Below are 22,528 nucleotides of genomic sequence, written 5' to 3'. Positions count from 1 at the left end.
TTGCTTCCTGCTGAGAGAAAAAAAAAATTCAAATCTCTGCATCCAAAAATAACTCAAGAATCCAGAGAGAATTTCCCACCCACTGCTTGGTTTGCGCCATTGCATAAGTCTGAACAAACCTTTGATTATTTTTTTGTTTTGATGAAACTTCAATCATTCTGACAAGAATTGCCTTTACGCTGTAGGACTCCAGTGTTCTGCTAAATTTATATAATATCGATGACTAAGCTATTCAGAAGACTAATCATATAAACATTAGCCAAACCAGTAGGGGGCCCCGAGATGGTAAATGTATTTTTCTGTTTGGGTTTCTGATGGAAAATATTATTTTGATGTTTCAAATAATATTACATTTGACTGAGAATTTATTTACATGACAATGTCTGTTTGGTACATTTGCAAACTAATGCTCAACTCAAGGAGAATTATCACTTGTCCACAAGCATTTTCATGTTTTTTCTCCTACAACCACTAAAAGGTATATCTTTAAATATTACCCCATTTGGAGATGCCGCCACTATAATCACGTTTTCTAAAGATAATGTGTAGAATGTAAATTTAAATCATGATGTAATAACGTGCTAACGATATAAACTAGAATTTCATTAAATATATTATATATGTTAGTGATTTCAGCAAGTTCTTCCAACAAAGCTTGGTCAAGTGTATATTTACCACTTGGTTGCATCACCTCTTCATTCTGCAAAACTCTCACACACTCCTCACTTTTGGAAACTGAGAAAACCGATTGGTGTTATCAAAGCGAGAAGATTTTCCTATCCTCACCTAATGTAACGTAAGATTTCAGACAGATTAAATAATTTGCTTTGTTCTATGCACGCTTTCTAAAGGATATTGACAGTTTAAAAGGGTATGATATTTATATGATTCCTTACTTTTACTACCAACTACCCATTAAATTGCCGCATGGTTCTTAAATGGCACTAATAAAAAAATATGTTGTAATGTCGCCAGTTACTGTTACCTATTCTACCCTACAGACCCCTCCACATTCTCAAAACAGAAAAAAGCTAAAGTTGACAACTGAAATGGTACAAAGCAAGGAACTGTTGTTACTGCATGGGCAATATATATATATAGTCAGTCATTTTCTACCGCTTATTCCATAGTGGGTCGCGGGGGAGCTGGTGCCTATCTCCAGCAGTCTATGGGCAAGAGGCAGGGTACACCCTGGACAGATCGCCAGTCCATCGCAGGGCAACACACAAACAACCATGCACACACTCATTCATACACCTAAGGTCAATTTAGAGTAACCAATTAACCTAACAGGCATGTCTTTGGACTGTGGGAGGAAGCCGGAGTACCTGGTGAGAACCCATGCATGCACAGGGAGAACATGCAAAATCCATGCAGAATGACCTGAGGCCAGGAATTGAACCCAGGACCTTCTTGCTGCAAGGCAACAGTGCTACCAACTGCGCCACCATGCAGCCTATATATATATATATATATATATATATATATATATATTTATATATATATATATATAAAGGTATATATATATATAAAGGTATATATATATATATATATATATATATACCTTTACAGTACAGACCAAAGGTTTGGACACACCTTCTCATTCAAACAGTTTTCTTTATTTTCATGACTATGAATATTGTAGCTTCACACTGAAGGCATCAAAATTATGAATTAACACATGTGGAATTATATACTGAACAAAAAAGTGTGAAACAACTGAAAATATGTCTTATATTCTAGGTTCTTCAAAGTAGCCACCTTTTGCTTTGATTACTGCTCCGCACACTCTTGGCATTCTGTTGATGAGCTTCAAGAGGTAGTCACCTGAAATGGTTTTCCAACAGTCTTGAAGGAGTTCCCAGAGATGCTTAGCACTTGTTCACCCTTTTGCCTTCACTCTGCGGTCCAGCTCAACCCGAACCATCTCGATTGGGTTCAGGTCCGGTGACTGTGGAGGCCAGGTCATCTGGCGCATCACCCCATCACTCTCTTTCTTGGTCAAATAGCCCTTACACACTAAACGCAAATCGGACGGAATAGCATGCCGCTGCAAGATGCTGTGGTAGCCATGCTGGTTCAGTATGCCATCAATTTTCAATAAATTCCCAACAGTGTCACCAGCAAAGCACCCCCACACCATCACACCTCCTCCCCCATGCTTCACGGTGGGAACCAGGCATGTAGAGTCCATCCGTTCACTTCTTCTGCGCCGCACAAAGACACGGTGGTTGGAACCAAAGATCTCAAACTTGGACTCATCAGACCAAACCACAGATTTCCACTGATCTAATGTCCATTTCTTGTGTTCTTTAGCCCAAACAAGTCTCTTCTGCTTGTTGCCTGTCCTCAGCAGTGGTTTCCTAGCAGCTATTTTACAATTTTGTTTTTTTTAACATGCGATTTCTGAGGCTGGTGACTCGGATTAACTTATTGTCCACAGCAGAGGTGACTCTTGGTCTTCTTTTCCTGGGGCGGTCCTCATGTGAGCCAGTTTCTTTGTAGCGCTTGATGGTTTTTGTGACTGCACTTGGGGACACTTTCAAAGTTTTCCCAATTGTTCAGACTGACTGACCTTCATTTCTTAAAGTAATGATGGCCACTCGTTTTTCTTTACTCAGCTGCTTTTTTCTTGCCATAATACAAATTCTAACAGTCTATTCAGTAGGACTATCAGCTGTGTACTATATCCACCTCCTGCACAACACAACTGATGGTCCCAACCCCATTTATAAGGCTTGAAATCCCACTTATTAAACCTGACAGGGCCCACCTGTGAAATGAAAACCATTTCAGGTGACTACCTCTTGAAGCTCATCAACAGAATTCCAAGAGTGTGCGGAGCAGTAATCAAAGCAAAAGGTGGCTACTTTGAAGAACCTAGAATATAAGACATATTTTCAGTTGTTTCACACTTTTTTGTTCAGTATATAATTCCACATGTGTTAATTCATAGTTTTGATGCCTTCAGTGTGAAGCTACAATATTCATAGTCATGAAAATAAAGAAAACTCTTTGAATGAGAAGGTGTGTCCAACCATTTGGTCTGTACTGTATATATATATATATATATATATATATATATATATATATATATAGCAAGTTACCTTAGGGTTCCTGTCCAATATGATCACATCTGTTTCAATTTTCATCACTTGTCAAACCTGTGTACGGCATTTAGAAGCAGACACTAAGATTTAGTTTGAAAAAGATCACAATAAAACAACTTTGACAGAGTGGCATGTAATATCTAAAACCAACTGGTGTGCTATCAGAACACAGTACTGTGCTGTCCTTTTCTCACAGTGTTATTGCATTCACTGCAGGACTCACAGCATGTTCTGCTGCTCTCATCTTTTATCAAACTGTTACAAAAAACAGCAATCAGTCCTCTTGAATAGACACCATATGTTCCCTTTGATCAGCAATTACTAACTGTATCAGTTTGAAAACATATTGTTAAGTGGTATGCCTGTTCACTTAAGACCCTTTCTAGTGTTACAGCACCCTCTGTCACCCTCTGACATAATCATTTTTTGCAAATTTTCCTTTTCAGTCGTGTTCCGGCCTGCAGCTCACTATGGTTATATTCAGTCTGATGTCCAAAATTGAGAATAATGAAAAAAAAAGTGAAAAAAAAATCAAAAACAAGGCAGTTGTAAGTTGCCAAAAGGGCAAAGCCTTACGTTTTGAATCAGAAAGACAAAAATAGTGGTGACAAAATCTGCAGATTCAAGTTAAATGTATAACGTTCATATTTATATGGTGAGTAAACCAGTGAGAATGAAGAAGTCAGAAGTGAATAGTAGCTTGGACCCTTAACAAACTGGCACCCTAAAAAAGGTATTTTAAAGCTCTCTAACAAATCTGTCATTTGAAACACCAACACTGTCTTTTGCAGGCTCAGAGACCTGGGCCTCTTCACCTTTTTACTTCAAAAAGGTCACCCGTGTTTTTAGTGTCGATGATTTTTGAAGAGCCAACTACATCCTTTTTCTGTCGCTATTTATCCATCCATTTGACATATTCCAATAAAAAAAATTATTTTTATAAAGAAAACAATCCACAGGCTTCAAGACAGTGGTAATACAGACATCAAATTTTCATCCATATATAGAGGTCCTTTTCTGTTAGGTGACATTTTTTTATTAAAAAATAAACAAAGCAAAGGCCGGTTGTGATTTTAAAATAAACGTTTCATACTTTCAAGATAATTTTCAAATTTCTGACACTAAAATGTATTTTCCCATTTATGTAATACATGGACAGTAAAAGATTTGGTCCAGTACTGAAACAAAATAATCAAAATTTAGACTTTTTTCTCCGTACCATCTTCACTGCATGGGTACTCATCCAGAACCAATTGTTGCTCGACTTTAAATTATTGCTCATTAGTTTGTACTTTCTGTGTGCAATACAGATCATTTTCTACATTTTGGTATGTTTAAATTACCTTTTTACTTTTTGCTTGATCCTCAAAAGCTATTGTGGGTTTTCAAATAAAAAAATGTATTGCAATTGCCCTCAGAGACACAATTAAACCAATAGGATTTATAGAGCCGTCTTCAGCTGCTCAATGTCCCCTAATGGAAAAATTCCAGTGCATATTATCTCATTAGGCTTTCCTCATTGTCTCATGAGAAAGCGTAAAAATGTCTAAGAAAAGCAGCTGCACCTGCAGGCTTGTTTTCTATAGCGTTGCTGTCTGATACTGCCTCTCTGGGTGTTTTAACCTTTCAAGTTGTCTGTAGCCTCAGAAGAGCATCTAGCTCCAGGCTCACACCTGCGCTCCAACTTGGAACAGGGACAAAAACAGCAGCAAGGGCCCCTCAGTCGAAGTACTTACAAACACAAAAAAATTCAACAACATCTTGAGAAGTGGCAACGTTAAGTTGTGGAAGTAGCTGACAGAAAAAAAGCAAAATGTTAACTCTAAAGCGACTTAAAACAGCGGGGGGAGGGATACGATGCTACCCTCACCATGTCACCACACCATTTTTCTTTTTGTTTTGTTTTTTTGCACACTGGAAACAGTGCTACCATGGCAGCCATGGAAACAGAGAGGATTTCTTTCCTACTTCATCCCACTGGATTTCTATCTGCCAAATCCATTCTTTCAGTCTCTCTGTTCTGGTTTTTATGGTTATCTGTTGAAATCCTTTCTCCCATGACAATTATTATCCTAAAACTCTGCATGTATAATATGAAGAAAGAAAATGACTGAGCTTTAACTTTCACATATTTTTTTATCTCATCTCGAGATAAAAATGTTCCAATTTGTCCTTTAAGCAATTATTTTATGGTTCATGTAGCTCTCCTTACAGTTCAGTTACAACTACAGTAATGTTATCTCCACTCCTTTCTGCCTTTCTAATTGCTTGTTAGAGTGCCAGGCTAAATTGTGCAGCCAATTTCAATTTTATTCAATTTTGCAGTTGCATCATTATCTTTTAATGTGTCTGTGGGTCTTTCTCATCAGCCTTTTATGTCCCTAAAATATGGCTGAGTGTCTAATTAGGGCCAGCTCCCTAAAATTGGAAAATAAAATGTTTCACAATGGGTTAAAATCTTTAAACTTTTATTAAACTTGCCCCTCTAATCATCATCAACTTTTTACTACTTAGTCATGAAGGATGCCTTATAGGTCAAATCTTTTTTGGTAAAAATCGTTAACATGTTTTTAAGGTGCAGGGTATACCTATATCTCCCAATATTTTACATTTAATGCATATTTAGACTTTTTTTATAGATTTATCTCACCAACATGTAAGCATTTTTCTGTCACTTTAAGTCTTAGTTGAAACAAAATCAAGACGAGATCGAGGTCCAAGTAGAAAAAAATGCATTCTTATAGGTGCTTCTTAACAAATTTGAATATTATGAAAAACTTAATTTAATTCAGTAGTGAAACTCATATATTTTAATGATTGTTGTAAACAGCAAGTAAAAACCCAAAACATATGTTTTAATATTACATAAGACCGAAAAGAAAGGATTTTATTATGTTAACTTATGGACCACAAAATTATGGTGCTGCCTTGACAGTTTCTCCAGCAGATAACCACTGCTATCCCCTACAAGAAGGTAAAGGCCATTGCTAAAGAAGCTTGCTGTTCATAGAGTGCTTTAGTTAAGCTTAATGGAAAGTAAAGTGGAAGAAAGAAGTGCGGTAGAAAAGGGTGGACACGCAACAGGAATAACCACGGCTTTGAGAGGATAGTGAGGCAAAGAGTTTGGAGTCAGTCCTTTTAGGTTGGATACAGGTTGGATACACAGATGTATCCAACCTGGTTTAATGACAGTAGTATCATTGTGTTTGTTTGGCTATCAAGCTGATCTGACCTAAACCTCAGAGAAAATATCTGGAATATCCTCAAGACAAAGATGAGAGAAAAATGTTTCCTCAAACCAAACAGTATCCGTTTTCTGCAGCAAGACAAATTTGCTTGCAAAATGCAAAATATGCCAAGCATAGTTAAGAGCAGTCTCTAATAATCTAAATAAATAAACCAAAAAAGCAATTACATGCAACATATTTTCTTGCAAATAATGACTTTCTGTGCATCTCAGTCACTTTTTACTTTCAACACAACTATTAAGAAAATTAATTTGAAGAGCAGACTGAAAGTGGTTTTTTTTAAGCCAGAGACAAAAAGTAATGGATTTTGCTAATGGCTTGTTTCAGCAATCACACAAATTTAATTACAATGAAAACGTTATACAAAACATTGATATTTACTTTCTGCACATGCAAATTGGTGTTCTGTGGCTCATGCACAATGAAAAGGTGGAATCTGGTAGACAGAAGAAAGCTCACTGCTTATGACCAAATTACTGGTGAAAAATGTTAAAAATGTAACATTTTGTAGCACCTGTTTATTACTGCTCATATGTGAAGCAGACATGTCATGGCTACAACAGGTAGATAATGTTTCCCCCAGAGAACAATGGAGTAGTATCGCCAGTAGAGCCAAGGGAAAGAGAGAAAGCCAGTCTTACTGAAAGTCTGACAAGCCCTGTGTTATATTATTTAAAGACAACAAAAGCTGCTGTTCTCAGCCTTCAACACTAGCTTAACTTTGAGCCAGGTTCTCCTAGAAGTCGCTCTTTTTTACTTACAAGATACGTACTCTGTGGACAGGGTGATTTTTTTTTAAACACTTGTACACACAGTGTACTGCACACACGCTAACACATTAACACATGCACATTTTCTGCACTTTAGGCCGATTACAAAGACAACTGTTGGCACACTCACAGCGGAAGGAAGTGTTGTAAAACACCTAAGCAGTCAAAGACTTCTCCGGAACAATGCAGTTACTGCTGCTTCATAGTCCGTCTGTGATAATGTGATATGATCATGTTGTTTTAATTCAAGCTGCATTATGCATCTCTATTAAATACAGGCAACTTAAAAATGTAAAAAACTAATTCATCAACATCAAGGTTGAACGGATTAAAAAAAACACTATTTTATAAGATTGTGTATTTGGTAAAATTGTCAAGATGGACCACAGAATGTAACGGTAATCTGTGCACTGTAAACAACGTGTTATTGCACTCACTGCAGGCCTTGAAGCACATTCTGATCCCTTCATTTTACCAAAATTGTAGAAAATAGCCTACCTTTTTCTTCACTTTTTCTTCCGTTGAAACACTCTGCATTACTCACTACACCAGTATAGTTCACACAAACTGGCACTAAAGATGCAATGTTCACCTTTAGTTCAATTCAATTCAATTCAGTTTTATTTATATAACGCCAATTCACAACACATGTCGTCTCAAGGCACTTCACAACAGTCAGGTACATACATTCCAATTAATCCTAACAATTGAACAGTGCAGTCAGATTCAGTTATTTATTCAAATTGGATAAAACGTTTTTCTATCTAAGGAAACCCAGCAAATTGCATCCAGTCAGTGACTTGCAGCATTCCCTCCTCCTGGATGAGCATGTAGAGACAGTGGACATTCACTGGCGTTGACTTTGCAGCAATCCCTCATACTGAGCATGCATGTAGCGACAGTGGAGAGGAAAAACTCCCTTTTAACAGGAAGAAACCTCTAGCAGAACCAGGCTCAGTGTGAGCAGCCATCTGCCACGACTGACTGGGGGTTTGAGAGAACAGAGCAGAGACATAAAGAGAACAAAGAAGCACTGATCCAGGAGTCCTTTCTATGGGAAGGAAAAGTAAATGTTAGTGGATGTAGCTCCTTTAGTCGTTTCACCTAGAAAGAAAGAACAGATAAACTCTGAGCCAGTTTTCAGGGTTAGAGTCTGAAAGAGAGCAGAGTGTAGAGTGTGTCGAAATGGCAAATACAGTATCCCTTGACCTTTTTCACATTTTGTGACGTTATAACTGCAAACTTCAGTGTATGTTATTTTGTGTATGTGATAAATCCAACACAAAGTAATGCATTATTATCAAGTGGGAGGAAATGAATATTTGGTATTCCAGCCCCCCAAAGTCAAAGCTACATGTGCAAGTCCTTTGGGGTATATCTCAACAAGCTTTGAACTTGAGACTGAATTTTTATCCATTTTTCTTTCCAGAATAGCTCAAACTGAATCCTGACTGCGAACATCAGTTTTCAGGTCTTAGCACAAATTCTCAATTGGTTTTAGGTGTGGTCTTGGCTAGGCCACTTTAACCTATTGATATGCTTTAATCCAACCATTCTTGTTGCTCTGCTAGAAGATGAACCTGTCCCAGTCTCTGGTCTATCACAGTTAAAACATTTATTTATTTATTTTCATAACTGTCCTGTGTTTACCACCAGCCATCTTCATACAAACTCTGACTGGCATTGTGTTCAGTGCTAAAGAAAAGCATGTGAACATATTCCAGGTGTGGGTTTATACACTCAATTGAAATTTTTTGCAGGACAGTGATGTGACATTATTTTTTAAAACTAGCAAAGCTCTAACATACAAATTGCCAACTCCTACAACAAACAAACCGAAAAGAATTAAAAGATCAAAGGAGAAAAACTTTTAATAAATTAATTGACAGACATGTTTGTCTTTTATATTGTTAATATCTATTTGTTGTGAGTTATGTTGAGCAACACAGTTAACAAGCTGTGCGCCCTCTTGTGGTGCTGTCAGCCTTGACCAGGTGCCCTGTGTGCACACCGATGACGGAGGGAGTGGGACACAGCTCTGTGCTCTTGCGCAATAGCCTGTAATCCAATATTTTTACTAAAGGCGAAGCAGAATGTACTCTTTGCCTCAGGGCAGAGGCTGAGATGACCAACCTGCTGCTGTGAATAGCGAAGACAAAAGTTAAGTAACCCTATCCACTGCATGCACAACCGTACGCAACTTGCTCATTGCGCATGTGCAATTTTTTTTGTATAAGCAATCTAACACCCCCTATTTGGGATCTTTGAACATTAGGCCAATATTGTTTAACAGGTAGGCCATATAGTTCAGTTTTGGTCTCCTCTGAACAGAAAACCTTTTCTACATGTTTGCTGTGTCCCTTACATGCCTTATGACAATAAACTGGACCCCTTGTTACTCTTATGAAGGCAACATCTGAAAGGACAACCAACAGTTGTCATTTTAACAGATTCTCCAACCTGAGGTGTGGATCTCTGCAGCTTATCGTGGGACTTTTGGATCCTTGTTGAATTGATGCCCTCCTTGTCAACACATGCAGGTCACAATTGTCTTTTCTATTTTTATTTTTTTGTTGACAAACCATTTATTCTTTTTCTTCTACTTAAAAGACATGGTATTTTGTGTTGGTCTATCATGTAAAATGCCCCCTCCAAAAATACATTAAGGTTTGAGGTTGTAATTTAAAAATTTACCTTTGGACAACATACTTTTGGAAAGCACTATATATATATTTTTACTTTGAAGAATTATGTTACATTTTCCTAGAGGGTAAATAACTTTTTTTTGTTGTTTTTTTTTTTGATTGCAAACATTTCTTTAAATTGACTTTCATAAAGTAAAAAGCACTCACTGTAACTGATCAAAGGCTGTGTAACAAGAATGATCCTCCGGGCCCTAAACTTCTATTACATCTGGAAGTAATAGAGTCAGGTAACTTATATTTCTAAGACCTTAAGTCACTGCTGCACAGTACAGAGTCCCATGAGCCAACATGCATATCTGTAAAATGGAGCCCTTATTCTTAAAGAATAGATTTGCTCATAACTTGGTTGGTCATCAGTAGAGGGAAAAAAAAATCTTTCATCATAATGAGAATTCCCGTTAGTCAAGAGAGACTCAAAGGATAAATGTCAGATGTTGATCCTGAGGATATGAACTACAAATATATAATGCTTGGCACAGCTTTGCATGTAATACCTGTATGCATCTGGGCATCAGTGGTTTTTATTCCCTTTAGATGAATGTTCCCTAACACCATTACTGATGTTGACTGGTGAGAGCAATCTCAAAAATCAGAATTTCATCTAAATAATCACTAAATGCATCTACTTTAATTTCCAATTAAAAGTGGATTTGGGAAGGTATCTTTCATTTCATTTAACAGGACTTAACAGCTATGGTTTTTCTAATTGTTGTTTTCTTCTGTTCTAGAAACGTCAGAACAGATCAGTATCTGGAAACAGTTTTAGTAAATGTTAGCTCAAAGATAACCCATTTACAGTCCAGCAACCCACTAGCAAAAAAAGAAGTATTCACTAGAGTGCACATACCCCTCACTGGGAATCTGCAATAGAGTCCTAAAGTAGGACAAGCAACAGTGAGCCCTGATTTTTGTATTGACGGACAATGTTCAAAGACAGCAGAAGCTTCAGTTTTTATCATATAATTCATGTATGGAGTGAGCTGCAGGTCAAAAAGCTACACACACTACACCATCCATACATAGACAGCCAGAAAATGTACACGAGCCTGTGTGAATGTGTGTCTGCTAACTGGAAATACCCAGCAGATCACTAAGGTTTTCTTTTAAACACATACTTCCCATACATCACCTGGCTGCTCAAAGAAGCCTGGTAGTAACCACACTGATTTATGACATTGTCATCGTTTACAAGCTAAAATCTTCATGTGCACGAGATTTAATCCTCTGAGAGATGAAGACAAAAACGGGCTTTTCCATCACTGCCATAGAGATGGAGCTAACAGATATAATCTCTCTCACTGATTGTAATTGGAGTAACATGCACTGAAAACACTTTCTTAGAGATGAATGGTCCAAATGCCAGAGCCAGATTCCCAACAACCATTTATGCACAGTGTTACTGATCAATCAGTATGTTTGTCTGTCCTCTGTGTCTGGAGTCATATTTATGCCTGTAACATAGTACAGGGTGCATTCAGGCATTTCATGTCAGAATTGTGTATACTAAGCTGTGAATTCATATTATTCAGCACAAGTCTCTGGTTGTGATCAACATTGTACAAAACCCTGTCATCCCTCCTTGTTATTCTGATAGCAGTGCAAGTATTACTAACACGATCTTTGAGAAGCCATTTTGCTTTACGATATCCACTCTATTAGGCTATTTATGTGCATATAAATGCAGCAAGTCACAGTCAGTGGTTCATATGATAACCATCCATTCATACTATATTTCCTGTCAGAGAGAAATAAGATATACCTCATAAAGATTACTGCTTAAAATTTGATCTTTTTCCTTCACTGTTGCTGCAATAAAATGGCTTCATAACTTTGACAAAAGGCTGGCAATATGCTGCCATCATTTACTATGATGGTAAACTGACTATAAGTGGAAAAGATTATGGCTAACTTTGAAATGCTCTGAACTTGAAACTACAGAAATTCATTATGATGAAACTTTCTACATGCTCATTTACATGTATGCACCAGGAGTTTTAAATTTAGAAATAAGTTATTCTTGGTCAAATCTGCATCTCATTCTGAGTATTTACCACAAAAGCATTAAATACGTAATATTGTGCTGCAAGCATTAAAAGCTGGTTTCAGATGTCAACTAATATATATTATATTTTTAAAAAGATGGTTTCAAATCTGGGGCTGCACGATGGCGCAGCTGGTAGCACTGTTGCCTTGCAGCAAAAAGGTCCTGGGTTCAATTCCCATCCAGGGGTCTTTCTGCATGGAGTTTGCATGTTCTCCCTGTGCATGTGTGGGTTGTCACCGGGTACTCTGGCTTCCTCCCACAGTCCAAAGACATGCCTGTTAGGTTAATTGGTCTCTCTAAATTGCCCTTAGGTGTATGAATGAGTGTGTGCATGGTTGTTTGTGTGTTGCCCTGCGATGGACTGGCGACTTGTCCAGGGTGTACCCCGCCTCTTGCCCATAGACTGCTGGAGATAGGCACCAGCTTCCCTGTGACCCAATAAGTGGTAGAAAAGGACTGACTGGTTTCAAATCCACAGAAAAAAGTATGTCATATTGCTTCAAGGGTTTAAAATCCTGAAATTAATACAGTGTTGCCCCTCCCCCATATGTTGCTGCACACAGTGGATCAGTTGGCTGAAATAAGGTTCTTACAGTTCTCCCTTGCTTAGAAATTTAGCTCTTTTGAAATATTTCTGGTCACAAAAAGCTCCTACAATCATCCTGTGGAGACTAAAGGTGCGCCACCAATCACATGATTATACTTAATTCATATCTCAAAGTTAGCCCTACTGTCCGCTCGATTGCACAAAAATAAATAAATTAATTAATTTCCTCATTTGTATCGTCCTACTGGATGTCCGCAGATGTCCATGTGCAGCTGAGAATTTTGTGACCACTCTGCATGCGTGCCTCAATGGCGACAAAACAGGTACCATTCAAAGGCTGGGGCCAGATATGCAGCACGTAAAGAAAACAGATAATAAGTATAAGACCAAAAACAACAATTCATTGTTTTAAAAGAAATAGGAGGTGTGGAGGACCAATAAACTGCACTGATATTTTGTTGAGACACACAGTTCAAATCATACACAAGTCAATGCCTAGCTGCAGTCAGCTGTTCACAAATATCTAGTTTTGCAGTTCAGGAAGGGTTCTCTATGACGTGAAAATGGATGTGAAAACAGAGAATTGCTGTCAAAATGAAAATATCTGTATATAAGCATTTTTACTTTGCTCAAGGGGCCACTGTAAACAAAACCTGAGGGCATGCATAATTTTTCTTATTTTAAATTGTTTCCTTTTCATTAATTTACCACTGATAACAAGAATATCATTGAAAAATATATTTTTTTCTGACATTTGTGCATGTTTTTTGTGGTACTTTGCCAAATTATGTTTTGATATGCAATTCAGTTATTCAATATACTTTGATATTTAGATGCTTTAGGTGTGTATTTTTCCCCCAAAACACAACTGTCCTCCTCTTGTTTGTAAAAAACCAAAAACTATTTTGTCTCTAGCCTTTTGATGTTGCTTTCTCATTTTGCTGTCACCGCTGTCCTGTTATCATCTCTATTTTTCTCTCACTCCAACCTTTTTTCTACACTTTCTTCTTCGGCTTGTATCTGCCTGACTGCTGTCATGCGGAAATAATACCATACGGCTTTGATGGCAAGGGAAGTCTTCTGAGTCTCAGGAAAGTCTTACCTCATTTGCCAAAACTGACTGAGCCAAAACAAGAAATGAGACCATAGCTTCACACTTAAGTGTCTATATCTGAACTGAACATAACATATTGATTAGAGGAGCATTCTGGGGCACTACACAGTCTGGAAGGTATAATGCTGCTCAGTGTCTGTGTAAGTTATTTTAAGGGCTTGTTTCTTTAGGGAGAATGCTAGCAAAGCAAATGTCGGTGCAAGAAATGATCAAAAGGAGGAAAGGGCAGATATGGGAATTTTCTTGTCAATCCCCTTAAGAAGATTTTATGATGCAAATGAAACAATTAGTGTAAATTTAACCAATTCTGGCAATATGTGGATGAACTTATGCTTTTGTAGAATCCCCAAAATGTAGCCTTAGAACTGTTTGCAGCTACATGAACATCTTGCCAACTTATGCTGCACTAACTTTTCAAGTCGGCTACGTCTATACAGGATGAGCATTGCCCATACCATCGTTAGCCCAAAAACGTTTCTATTGATTGAAAATTAGTTTGACTTTTCTAAAACATTTATTCTGTTAGTCAAAGCACCAAAAGGGAGAAGTTTGAATATTTTATATAGATTACTGATTATTTAAAGCACAGTTTGTGATTTGTAAAATCTTTACTCTGTGTGTAGAGTCATGGTTTTCTCAAAATCTTGTTAAAATCTCTTCCCCTCTCGTTTATGTAAACCCAATATTGTTTATGGTCTCACGAGCTTGTAAGTTATACTCCTAACTAAAAGCCTTAACTCACCCCAAACAGGTTGTTCATCCAAATTGTAAGTATTTAATTACTCATGGAGGAGATTTAGGAGATTACTGAATGTGATTAAAATTAAGTGAGGTTACATCCTCCAACAGAGCTGCATGCACAGATCCAATTAAACGGCTTGATTGGAATGTAAGCCTCTGTAAGCGCTACTAGCTCCATGATTTCCATTAGAGACTATCACCTTTAATAACCAGCCTGGCAGCTGAATTCCTTGGTAGATTCATGTGTAGCGACATGCATCAAAGTAAAGACAGTCATCCTAAGAGACAGCGCCAGTGACCCTGTTAAACCAAACACACTTCTGCCCATGTAGACAATTACATCATTTGTTCCATGCATGGGTTTTTATTAAAGCAGGAAGTATGGACCGATGGGCTGGTAGATGGGCAAAATAAAACAAAAAAGAGAAAGCCAGACGCTCTGTCGCCAGTGAGAAGGGGAATATTTTATCCCGTAAGAGTTGGCTCATCTCCCCGTGGACACCCGTTGCCATAGTAACTAGAGCTGGGAGTTTGGTTGGTTTGGCTGGTTCTTTGGATTTGGGAAGGGTCAGAACAGGCTAAGCAAGTTTCCAAACCTGAAATGGTCCACCCCTCCTCCTCCACACATTAACTCATCCTAAAGTGAGCTTGAGGAACTTCGGCCCTTCATGCACTCATTTATACCAAGGTCACTTATTGATTCTCATACATGGCTTGGAAATATGAATAATCTTGTGATATATATGTATATATATATATACACTGATATCTCTTCCCAGGTCATCCAAATCATCATAAAGAATTCTCCTTTGTTCCAACTCTTTTAAACTCTGACCTACTTGTATCCGTCTTAATAGGAACTGCATTCATGCACACAAATATTCTTTCACCCACTAGATCGTGCATCACCTCATCTCACCTTTTGTCTATTTATTATTCCACCCAAACGCAAATGCAGAGCTATTTCCTATTTCCTGCCTCACCTAAACACACATTTTTCATCTTGACATGCTATCTTACAAAGTTTCAAATGTGTGTAATCCACCATCTTCCTGTCCTTTCTCAATGTCCTCCCTGTACTCTATCAGGCTGACTATTCAAATTGCCAGTCTGATGGAACACCTATTCACCCACTGTGCATCTCTTTGAGTTGGGGCTTTGACACATGAAAGAGCAGAGGCAGTAAAGCTTGACATTCGACTCACTGCGGGTCTCACAGCACACTTAGCTGAAGTGTTGTGCAAACCCGCACTGCTGATGAACAGCATCGATAAGTCAGGAACAATACTACACAAATGTTCCTAATGTGGTGAACTTGAAGTCTTTTACAGTGAGGCTGCGTGTTTCAGTGAATGTATGTGTGGAATAGACGGAATAGTGTCACCTTGGCAACGTCTCTACATTCAACACAGACTTGTGTAGAAATCTTTTAAGGTGTCTGTGAAAACTCACTCTTGACAGTGGCCGTCCTGGTGCAGTTGTAGAGAATAGCCAGCTCTCCAAACACCTTTCCTGGCCCCATGGTACACAGCTTCAAGCTTTCCTTTGTCACTTCCACCTTCCCATCTGAAACAGGCACAGACATGCACAAAAAGAAACATTTAAAGTAATACTGTTCAGCTTGCATGTTTGATTAGCCAAGTTCGTCACTAAATTCAGTTTATGCAGCAAAGTCTCAGAGGAAATGGAGTGGAGGTAAGTGTTTGAATATTTCTGCTTCTGAAGGCATCGTTGGCAATATTCACTATTTTTTTACGTTAATTTACCCACCTCCAAAAGTATTAATCACCCATAAGAACCAAAAACTTTAATATACCCCAATGGGATTTTTTGCAGCCTTCACCATTTGCAACCAACACAAAGTAGTAGTAGTTGTAGTAGTTTATGTTTGCAAGCTGACACAGAACAATGCTGTGATTGTAAAACTATTTGTCTCACCTCGATGCTCCACCTACACTCACACTGGTACACGGGTATTCATTTGTGATATATTGACTGAAGTGATGCCACTTCAACTTTAGTTCATTGATATTTTATTAATCAGACATTTAACACTGCTGTCAGGTAAAAAGCTGCATTTTTTATAATATTCAACATATTGTCAGATAATTATGAAGATAATTAAAGTCAACGTTTCTTATTTGAGATGTATCATTATTTAATTACATTTGTTTTAATTATATGAACCAGCTGCCAAACGATTGTCCACTGGTAATTAAATATTATTTGAATGTCATATTTTTTTGACAATTTATATGATAATTCACGAGGATTTATTCAAGATTGATCGGCTGTACAAATGTACACTTATTCAGTTCTACAGGAGACGAGCGAGGTCCAGTTCTGTTTAACTCATTAAAAAAGTAAATGTGAGCACAGAATCAAGCAACTATTTTCCAATTATGTCATAGAGGACACTTCTTGGTCCACTTTGCATGGGTCATACATCTTTCAAATAGTTTGTTTATCATGTAAAATGTAATTATTGTTTGCGCATCATGCCTCTGAAGGTGTGTTGTTGGGTTGAAGGTCGATAATTTGAATTCCCATTTGGATCTGCTAATAAAATCATAAATCCACTTCCTAATTTGCTTACATCCATCCACACCAAAATATAGTTTCCACTTCTCAATTTTGTATTAATTTATGATGGTCTTTTAATGTAAAATCTCAATACATTACACAAGTTTGTGGCCTTAACATTTCAAGAAATCCTTTGTAGGGCAATGCCAGTTGCAACGCTGTATTTGTTACCTAACTTCTTAACTTATTTTATTACATTGGAAAATCAAACTAAAAAGATAAACTTTTATTCATCCCTGAGGGTAAACCTTAAAAGCTACCCAGCACAACACTATATAACAATTTTAATTATAAAATGATTTTATGCAGCTGTGAGCTGTAGGGGCTCCATCTTTCACCAAACAAATTAAAATTTTCATCCCACACTGTAAGAGGCTCATTACCCCCTGTGACTCAGTTGGGGGTTGTTGTCACTGCTTTTTCATAAGCTTCATCTAGGATGAATACTTTCCTGGAAGCTCGTCATTCCAGGAGGACTGGAACTCTGATTCAAAGAGCACAAACCTAAAATACAACAGTTACAGTGTGATGCCAACAACAATTGAAACACAGCAATAGGATGTGACCGGCCGTATAATACACAGGTTGACGGGTTATTTCCTCAGAAACCCATATCCTCCTTTTCATGGAATGCCAACGAGAAAAACACACCTAATTTCAGGAGCCAGTCCCTTCTCTATTTGCTGTTTTTTTCCAATTGTATTAAAAGAGTACTGTACATTTTTTGACCCCCGTCAGCAGCATGTTATCTATCACCACCCAGCATGAGGCTATACTCTGAGAGAAAGTCTTTAAGTGTCACCATCTCACCAGGTGCCTTCCTGCAGCTCTCACTGTTCTTATTTAACAGCCCTGTGTCCTGTAAGACAATTTATGTGACATAAAGATGTAAATGTAGAGAAATAAGAAAAAGTATTTCTACCAGAAGCCATTAACACATGTTAACACAAGGTATGCTTCTGTCATTATCAGCGGAAGTATTAAAAACAGCTTCTAACAGTCGCCTAGTAAACGTTTCTTACTGTTCAAATGTCAAATGTCATCAGTTTTTGATTCAGTATGAGTCAAATAACAAAACAAAATAAATTTGCTTCCTCAATTCTTAGCTCTTTTGGAAAAACTGATGGTAATAACATCAGCCATTCCTGTGCGCCGTGGGCTTTCTCAAGGGAAAATGGAAACCCCTCATTCTCATTTTATAGAGACAAAATATTTCAAACTGATATAGCTGAAATAGGTGTAAAATCAGACTAAACTTATCAAGTACTAAATATCATTCTTGCCTGCTTAATTAAATACAAGATTTATGCCTGAAGGGAAGCTACTTCCTGATTCTAGAAGAAGGAGCCTAGTCTTTAAAGATGATGCATCATTTTTGTTTTTTGTTTTTTTTCAGCAGAAAACAAAATCAACAAAAGTGTGCATATTTTGGAATAGGGTAAATATTTTAAATTAGCATTTTTTCATATTGAAAACATTCACCCCAACCATAGATTTATGGAAAATTATTTAATTTTTAGGAACCTTTAGGTATAACTCCAAGTTTGCTAGAACAAGAATTGGTGGTTGGGGTTTAAATTTATGTCTGCACACTACCAAGAGAGACATGTAGCAAGGCCAGTGTTTCATTATACCAGAAATCCTAACACACCAAGCAAGAGTACAGAGAGGGAGCTATGGAACCAGTCAAAAACAAAAGCACAACCTTGTCTTAGCTATAATAGCCCCTTTTCCACTGAAAGCTCCACAATTTAAAGCCACAGGATTTCTTTTACCCGGGCAAAAGAATCCTTGGGAATTTGGGTGCCTTCTGTTTCCAATGCTCAGAAAAGCCCTGGTATAATGACATATGAGGAAGTTGTGAAGAAAACTGCGCAACAACATCAGTCCAGCAGATGGCATTACTCATTTGCTTCTTTTAAAAGACTCTTGGCTAATAAATTGTTCTTTGCTTTAACAAACAAATGACAATAGATGATAAGCAGCTTTAGAGTCATTCAGTTGACAAATTAATTCCTTTATTCTTTTAGTTGCACTGGATCTATAAACAGGGAAAGTTTAAATCATTATTTTACATAAATTTTTACAACTGTGTTAATAATTTACAATGACCACTAAACAGTGAATAACAAACCTATTCCTTTTTCAGTATTATAATAATCATGTAAACTCATCTCAGACATCTACCGTCCATTTGCCTAGAGTTCACAAGGAATGTCCTCAAGGCATCATTTGTTGTAGTTCATTTGTGTTTTGTCAGTCTGTATTGTAGATTGGTAAAGACAAAGACATGCTTACATTGGAAAGCAAAAAAAAACATTTTACAGATTTTCTGTGTAGACTGAGAGTCATTAAATAAAATCCTGATAGACGTCAGTGGTGACAAAAAAACCTGGATTTGGAAAGCTCGCTAAGGCTTCAAGGGAATTGCCAGGAATAGAAATGATTACATTGTTAATTTACTGAAATATTACAAATGCTATGTTTGTTTGGTTGGTTTTTTTTTTAACTGACGCCCGGAAGTTCACACGCACCCCTCTGACAAACATACACACACTCACAGGGTCCGGTTCATTTCCTGTTTTTGCATCTAATAATACCTGCTTTATCACTCTGCTTTGTTATCCAACAGAACTCAGAATTCACCAGAAATGTAGCTCTCTCAGGCTGAAGCCTCATTCAAATTAAGGCACACACAAAAGCAAATGATCACATTATGCAAAGAAGCTGATATGATGCAGCACATGTACCGCCATCACTGGATGTGGTGTTGAAAAGCAAAGAAATGTGATATATTAAAAAACAACATGCATTACATACGTACAATATTTACTATTATTAGGTTGTCACTGCCAGTGAACGACAGCATGTCTTCCCCTCGAGGCTGTCTGACTGGATTCAATGGATGATCATTTAAATGCAAGTCGCAGTGTGTGTCACATAGTGGGGCATCGGAGCACACCACGGAGCACACTTTTCTTTGGCTCAAGATCAGATGATATTCTGGTTGCATTTCAGATTAAAAGGCCAAACCCCATCTCAGGCCACTGACTTTTAATATAAAGAGAAACAGCAAAACTCTATCAGTAAGGGTTTGAGTTCTCTTCTGTAATGAAGAATCTCTTTACCAAATTATGAATCATTTATATATGGAATTTTGTCTTGTTGACAAAACCTCATTTTCTTAAAGGAAATATGAGGTACACAGTTTCTATTATTTAAAGTAAATATAGAGGAAATGTGCACGGTGGCACAGTTGGTAGCACTGTTGCCTTGCAGCAAGAAGGTCCTGGGTTCAATTCCCAACCAGGGGTCTTTCTGCATGGAGTTTGCATGTTCTCCCCGTGCATGTGTGGGTTCTCACCGGGTACTCCGGCTTCCTCCCACAGTCCAAAGACATGCCTGTTAGGTTAATTGGTCACTCTAAAATTGTCCTTAGGTGTATGAATGAGTGTGTGCATGGTTGTTTGTGTGTTTCCCTGCGATGGACTGGCGACATGTCCAGGGTGTACCCTGCCTCTCACCCTTAGACTGCTGGAGATAGGCACCAGCTCCCCCGCGACCCACTATGGAATAAGCGGTAGAAAATGACTGACTGACTGATTATTTCCAACCAAAACATTTGCCTGCCAAAGAAACAAAGTTGTTAAAGTCAGGAAGCAAGACACTATTTATCTCCCTCCTGACCTTTCATTTACTATATCATTCAATGGGCAAAAAGTGGACATAGGGAAACAGGATGTTGGGGAGTTCAAATCTCATGGGACATAACACAACCAGTATCTCATCGTGATGGACCATATTCTTCAGGCACAGTTCAGGGATCAAATATTCAATGCTTATATTTTCAATTTCACCAATGCAAGAAAAAGTAAATGAAGAAGAGCATCTTTTCATCCTGCCCCAGGTGCCAAAAACAACCAAAGTTTTCGGTTGTACAGCACTCAAGTTTATACTTCTGACCTTAATTCAGCAATAAAAAACAAACAAGATTCACTGTGCACTCTACACTCTGTTGCAGCCTCAATGGTTCAGAGCGGTTAAAACCACAGTAAAACACCAGCGTAAAGCTGGGAACCCATGTATTTGGTTTGAGAATAGGATGTATTCAATTGCACTGAAATGTGCCTAGAAAATCTGTTCTTTATTACGAAAAAAATACTGTTCCAACTCTGACATGATTAGTTCTTAAAATTCTATCTATCTATCTATCTATCTATCTATCTATCTATCTATCTATCTATCTATCTATCTATCTATCTATCTATCTATCTATCTATCTATCTATCTATCTATCTATCTATCTATCTATCTATCTATCTATCTATCTATCTATCTATCTATCTATCTATCTATCTATCTATCTATCTATCTATCTATCTATCTATCTATCTATCTATCTATCTAAGCAAAATGCATAGGTCATCATGACATCCTTATTTATGTAGCTTACACAACTAGCAACAATACAATTAAAACTACAAATTGTGGTAAAGGTTTGGGCAAAACATTTACTACGACTAATGATTTAACTGCTGTTCTCAGTTCTTGAGATTGTGCAAAAATTGCAGTAAAAAAATGGTGAGGGGTGTGGCTAGAGAACAATGAGGTAAACTACATCCATCGATGGTCTGAACAACTGGACTTAACCCTTATGCTTGTACACCTATGCTACTTTCTCTTATAATGTGCTCACCTTTGACTCCAATAAAGACAAAGATGATGTCTACTTTCAGCTGTAACTTTCCTGATTTAGCCACTATTTACTGGTAGCTGTGCGGCGAATCCTGATTTCTGAGATAGATTTTTCTCAACATTAATAAGATAATTGAAATCTTACTGAATTAACAATTAGTCAAAAATGGTCAACATTTGAATGAAGGTTTGAGGCTAATTAACTGGAAAATATGTTAAATTAATTAAAATAAAAAAAAATTAAAATCCCCTGCATCACAGGGCTGTGACAAAAGCAAGGACAAGACGTTGCCAGGCATTATTATACACCACCCTCCAGTTAGAAACAGAATAAATCCCTAAATTTAAGAAAATACCAATGCAAATATGAGCCAAGGGCAAGAGCATACAAAGACAATAAGCAGCTAGAAAAATTGTTGCCAATGTTACAGTTTTTTTAATCATGCAGAACGGGGGGGATGTGAATGACATAAATTGAGTTCAAACCACTATTGGAAAAAAAACAAACACGTTTTTTAGCAAGTCTGTGTGTGTCAATGGACTGACAAATAGTATAGCTGCAGGATGTTGCACACCAAGGAGAAGCAGAGCTTCAATAGAGTGCCATTGAAGAAGTTTAAACAAAATACTTTTTAACTATAAAGGATTCATTAACCATGAGGAGTTAACTCAATCCTGTAACCCAAATTACTTTTGTAACAGACTGCTACCTTGTCTCTGATCACCAAAAATAATCCATATGTGCTGCATGTCTTCTTCTATACATCTACTGCAATCCTATCTGTAAGCTGCAAGATGGATGGATGGATGGATGGATGGATGGATGGATGGATGGATGGATACATGGTAAAAATACCTGAAGAGAGAAAAAAAAAAAATGAAGCCAAAATAACAGATTTAATATTAAATTGCTATAAATGTAACACCCAGTAAACAATGTCTTAACTGGAGGGTTTGCCATGTAAAGATAA

At 37.5% G+C, this 22,528-nt stretch overlaps 1 protein-coding gene across 2 annotated transcripts in view; it reads right to left on the bottom strand.

Annotated features, from left to right (window-relative positions):
* LOC124859212 (cGMP-dependent protein kinase 1) overlaps positions 1-22,528 on the bottom strand; it is a 116,405-nt gene that overhangs the window by 56,176 nt on the left and 37,701 nt on the right. For both annotated transcript variants that reach the window (XM_047351851.1, XM_047351850.1), the window contains exon 3: positions 15,732-15,845. In XM_047351851.1, the coding sequence (XP_047207807.1) occupies positions 15,732-15,845 (114 nt within the window). The remainder of the gene's footprint in view (positions 1-15,731; positions 15,846-22,528) is intronic.

Source organism: Girardinichthys multiradiatus, chromosome 22 (assembly GCF_021462225.1).
Source record: "Girardinichthys multiradiatus isolate DD_20200921_A chromosome 22, DD_fGirMul_XY1, whole genome shotgun sequence".
Classification (NCBI taxonomy): domain Eukaryota; kingdom Metazoa; phylum Chordata; class Actinopteri; order Cyprinodontiformes; family Goodeidae; genus Girardinichthys; species Girardinichthys multiradiatus.
Note: the sequence above shows the minus strand (reverse complement) of the source record. Positions and strands in the feature narration are given on the sequence as shown.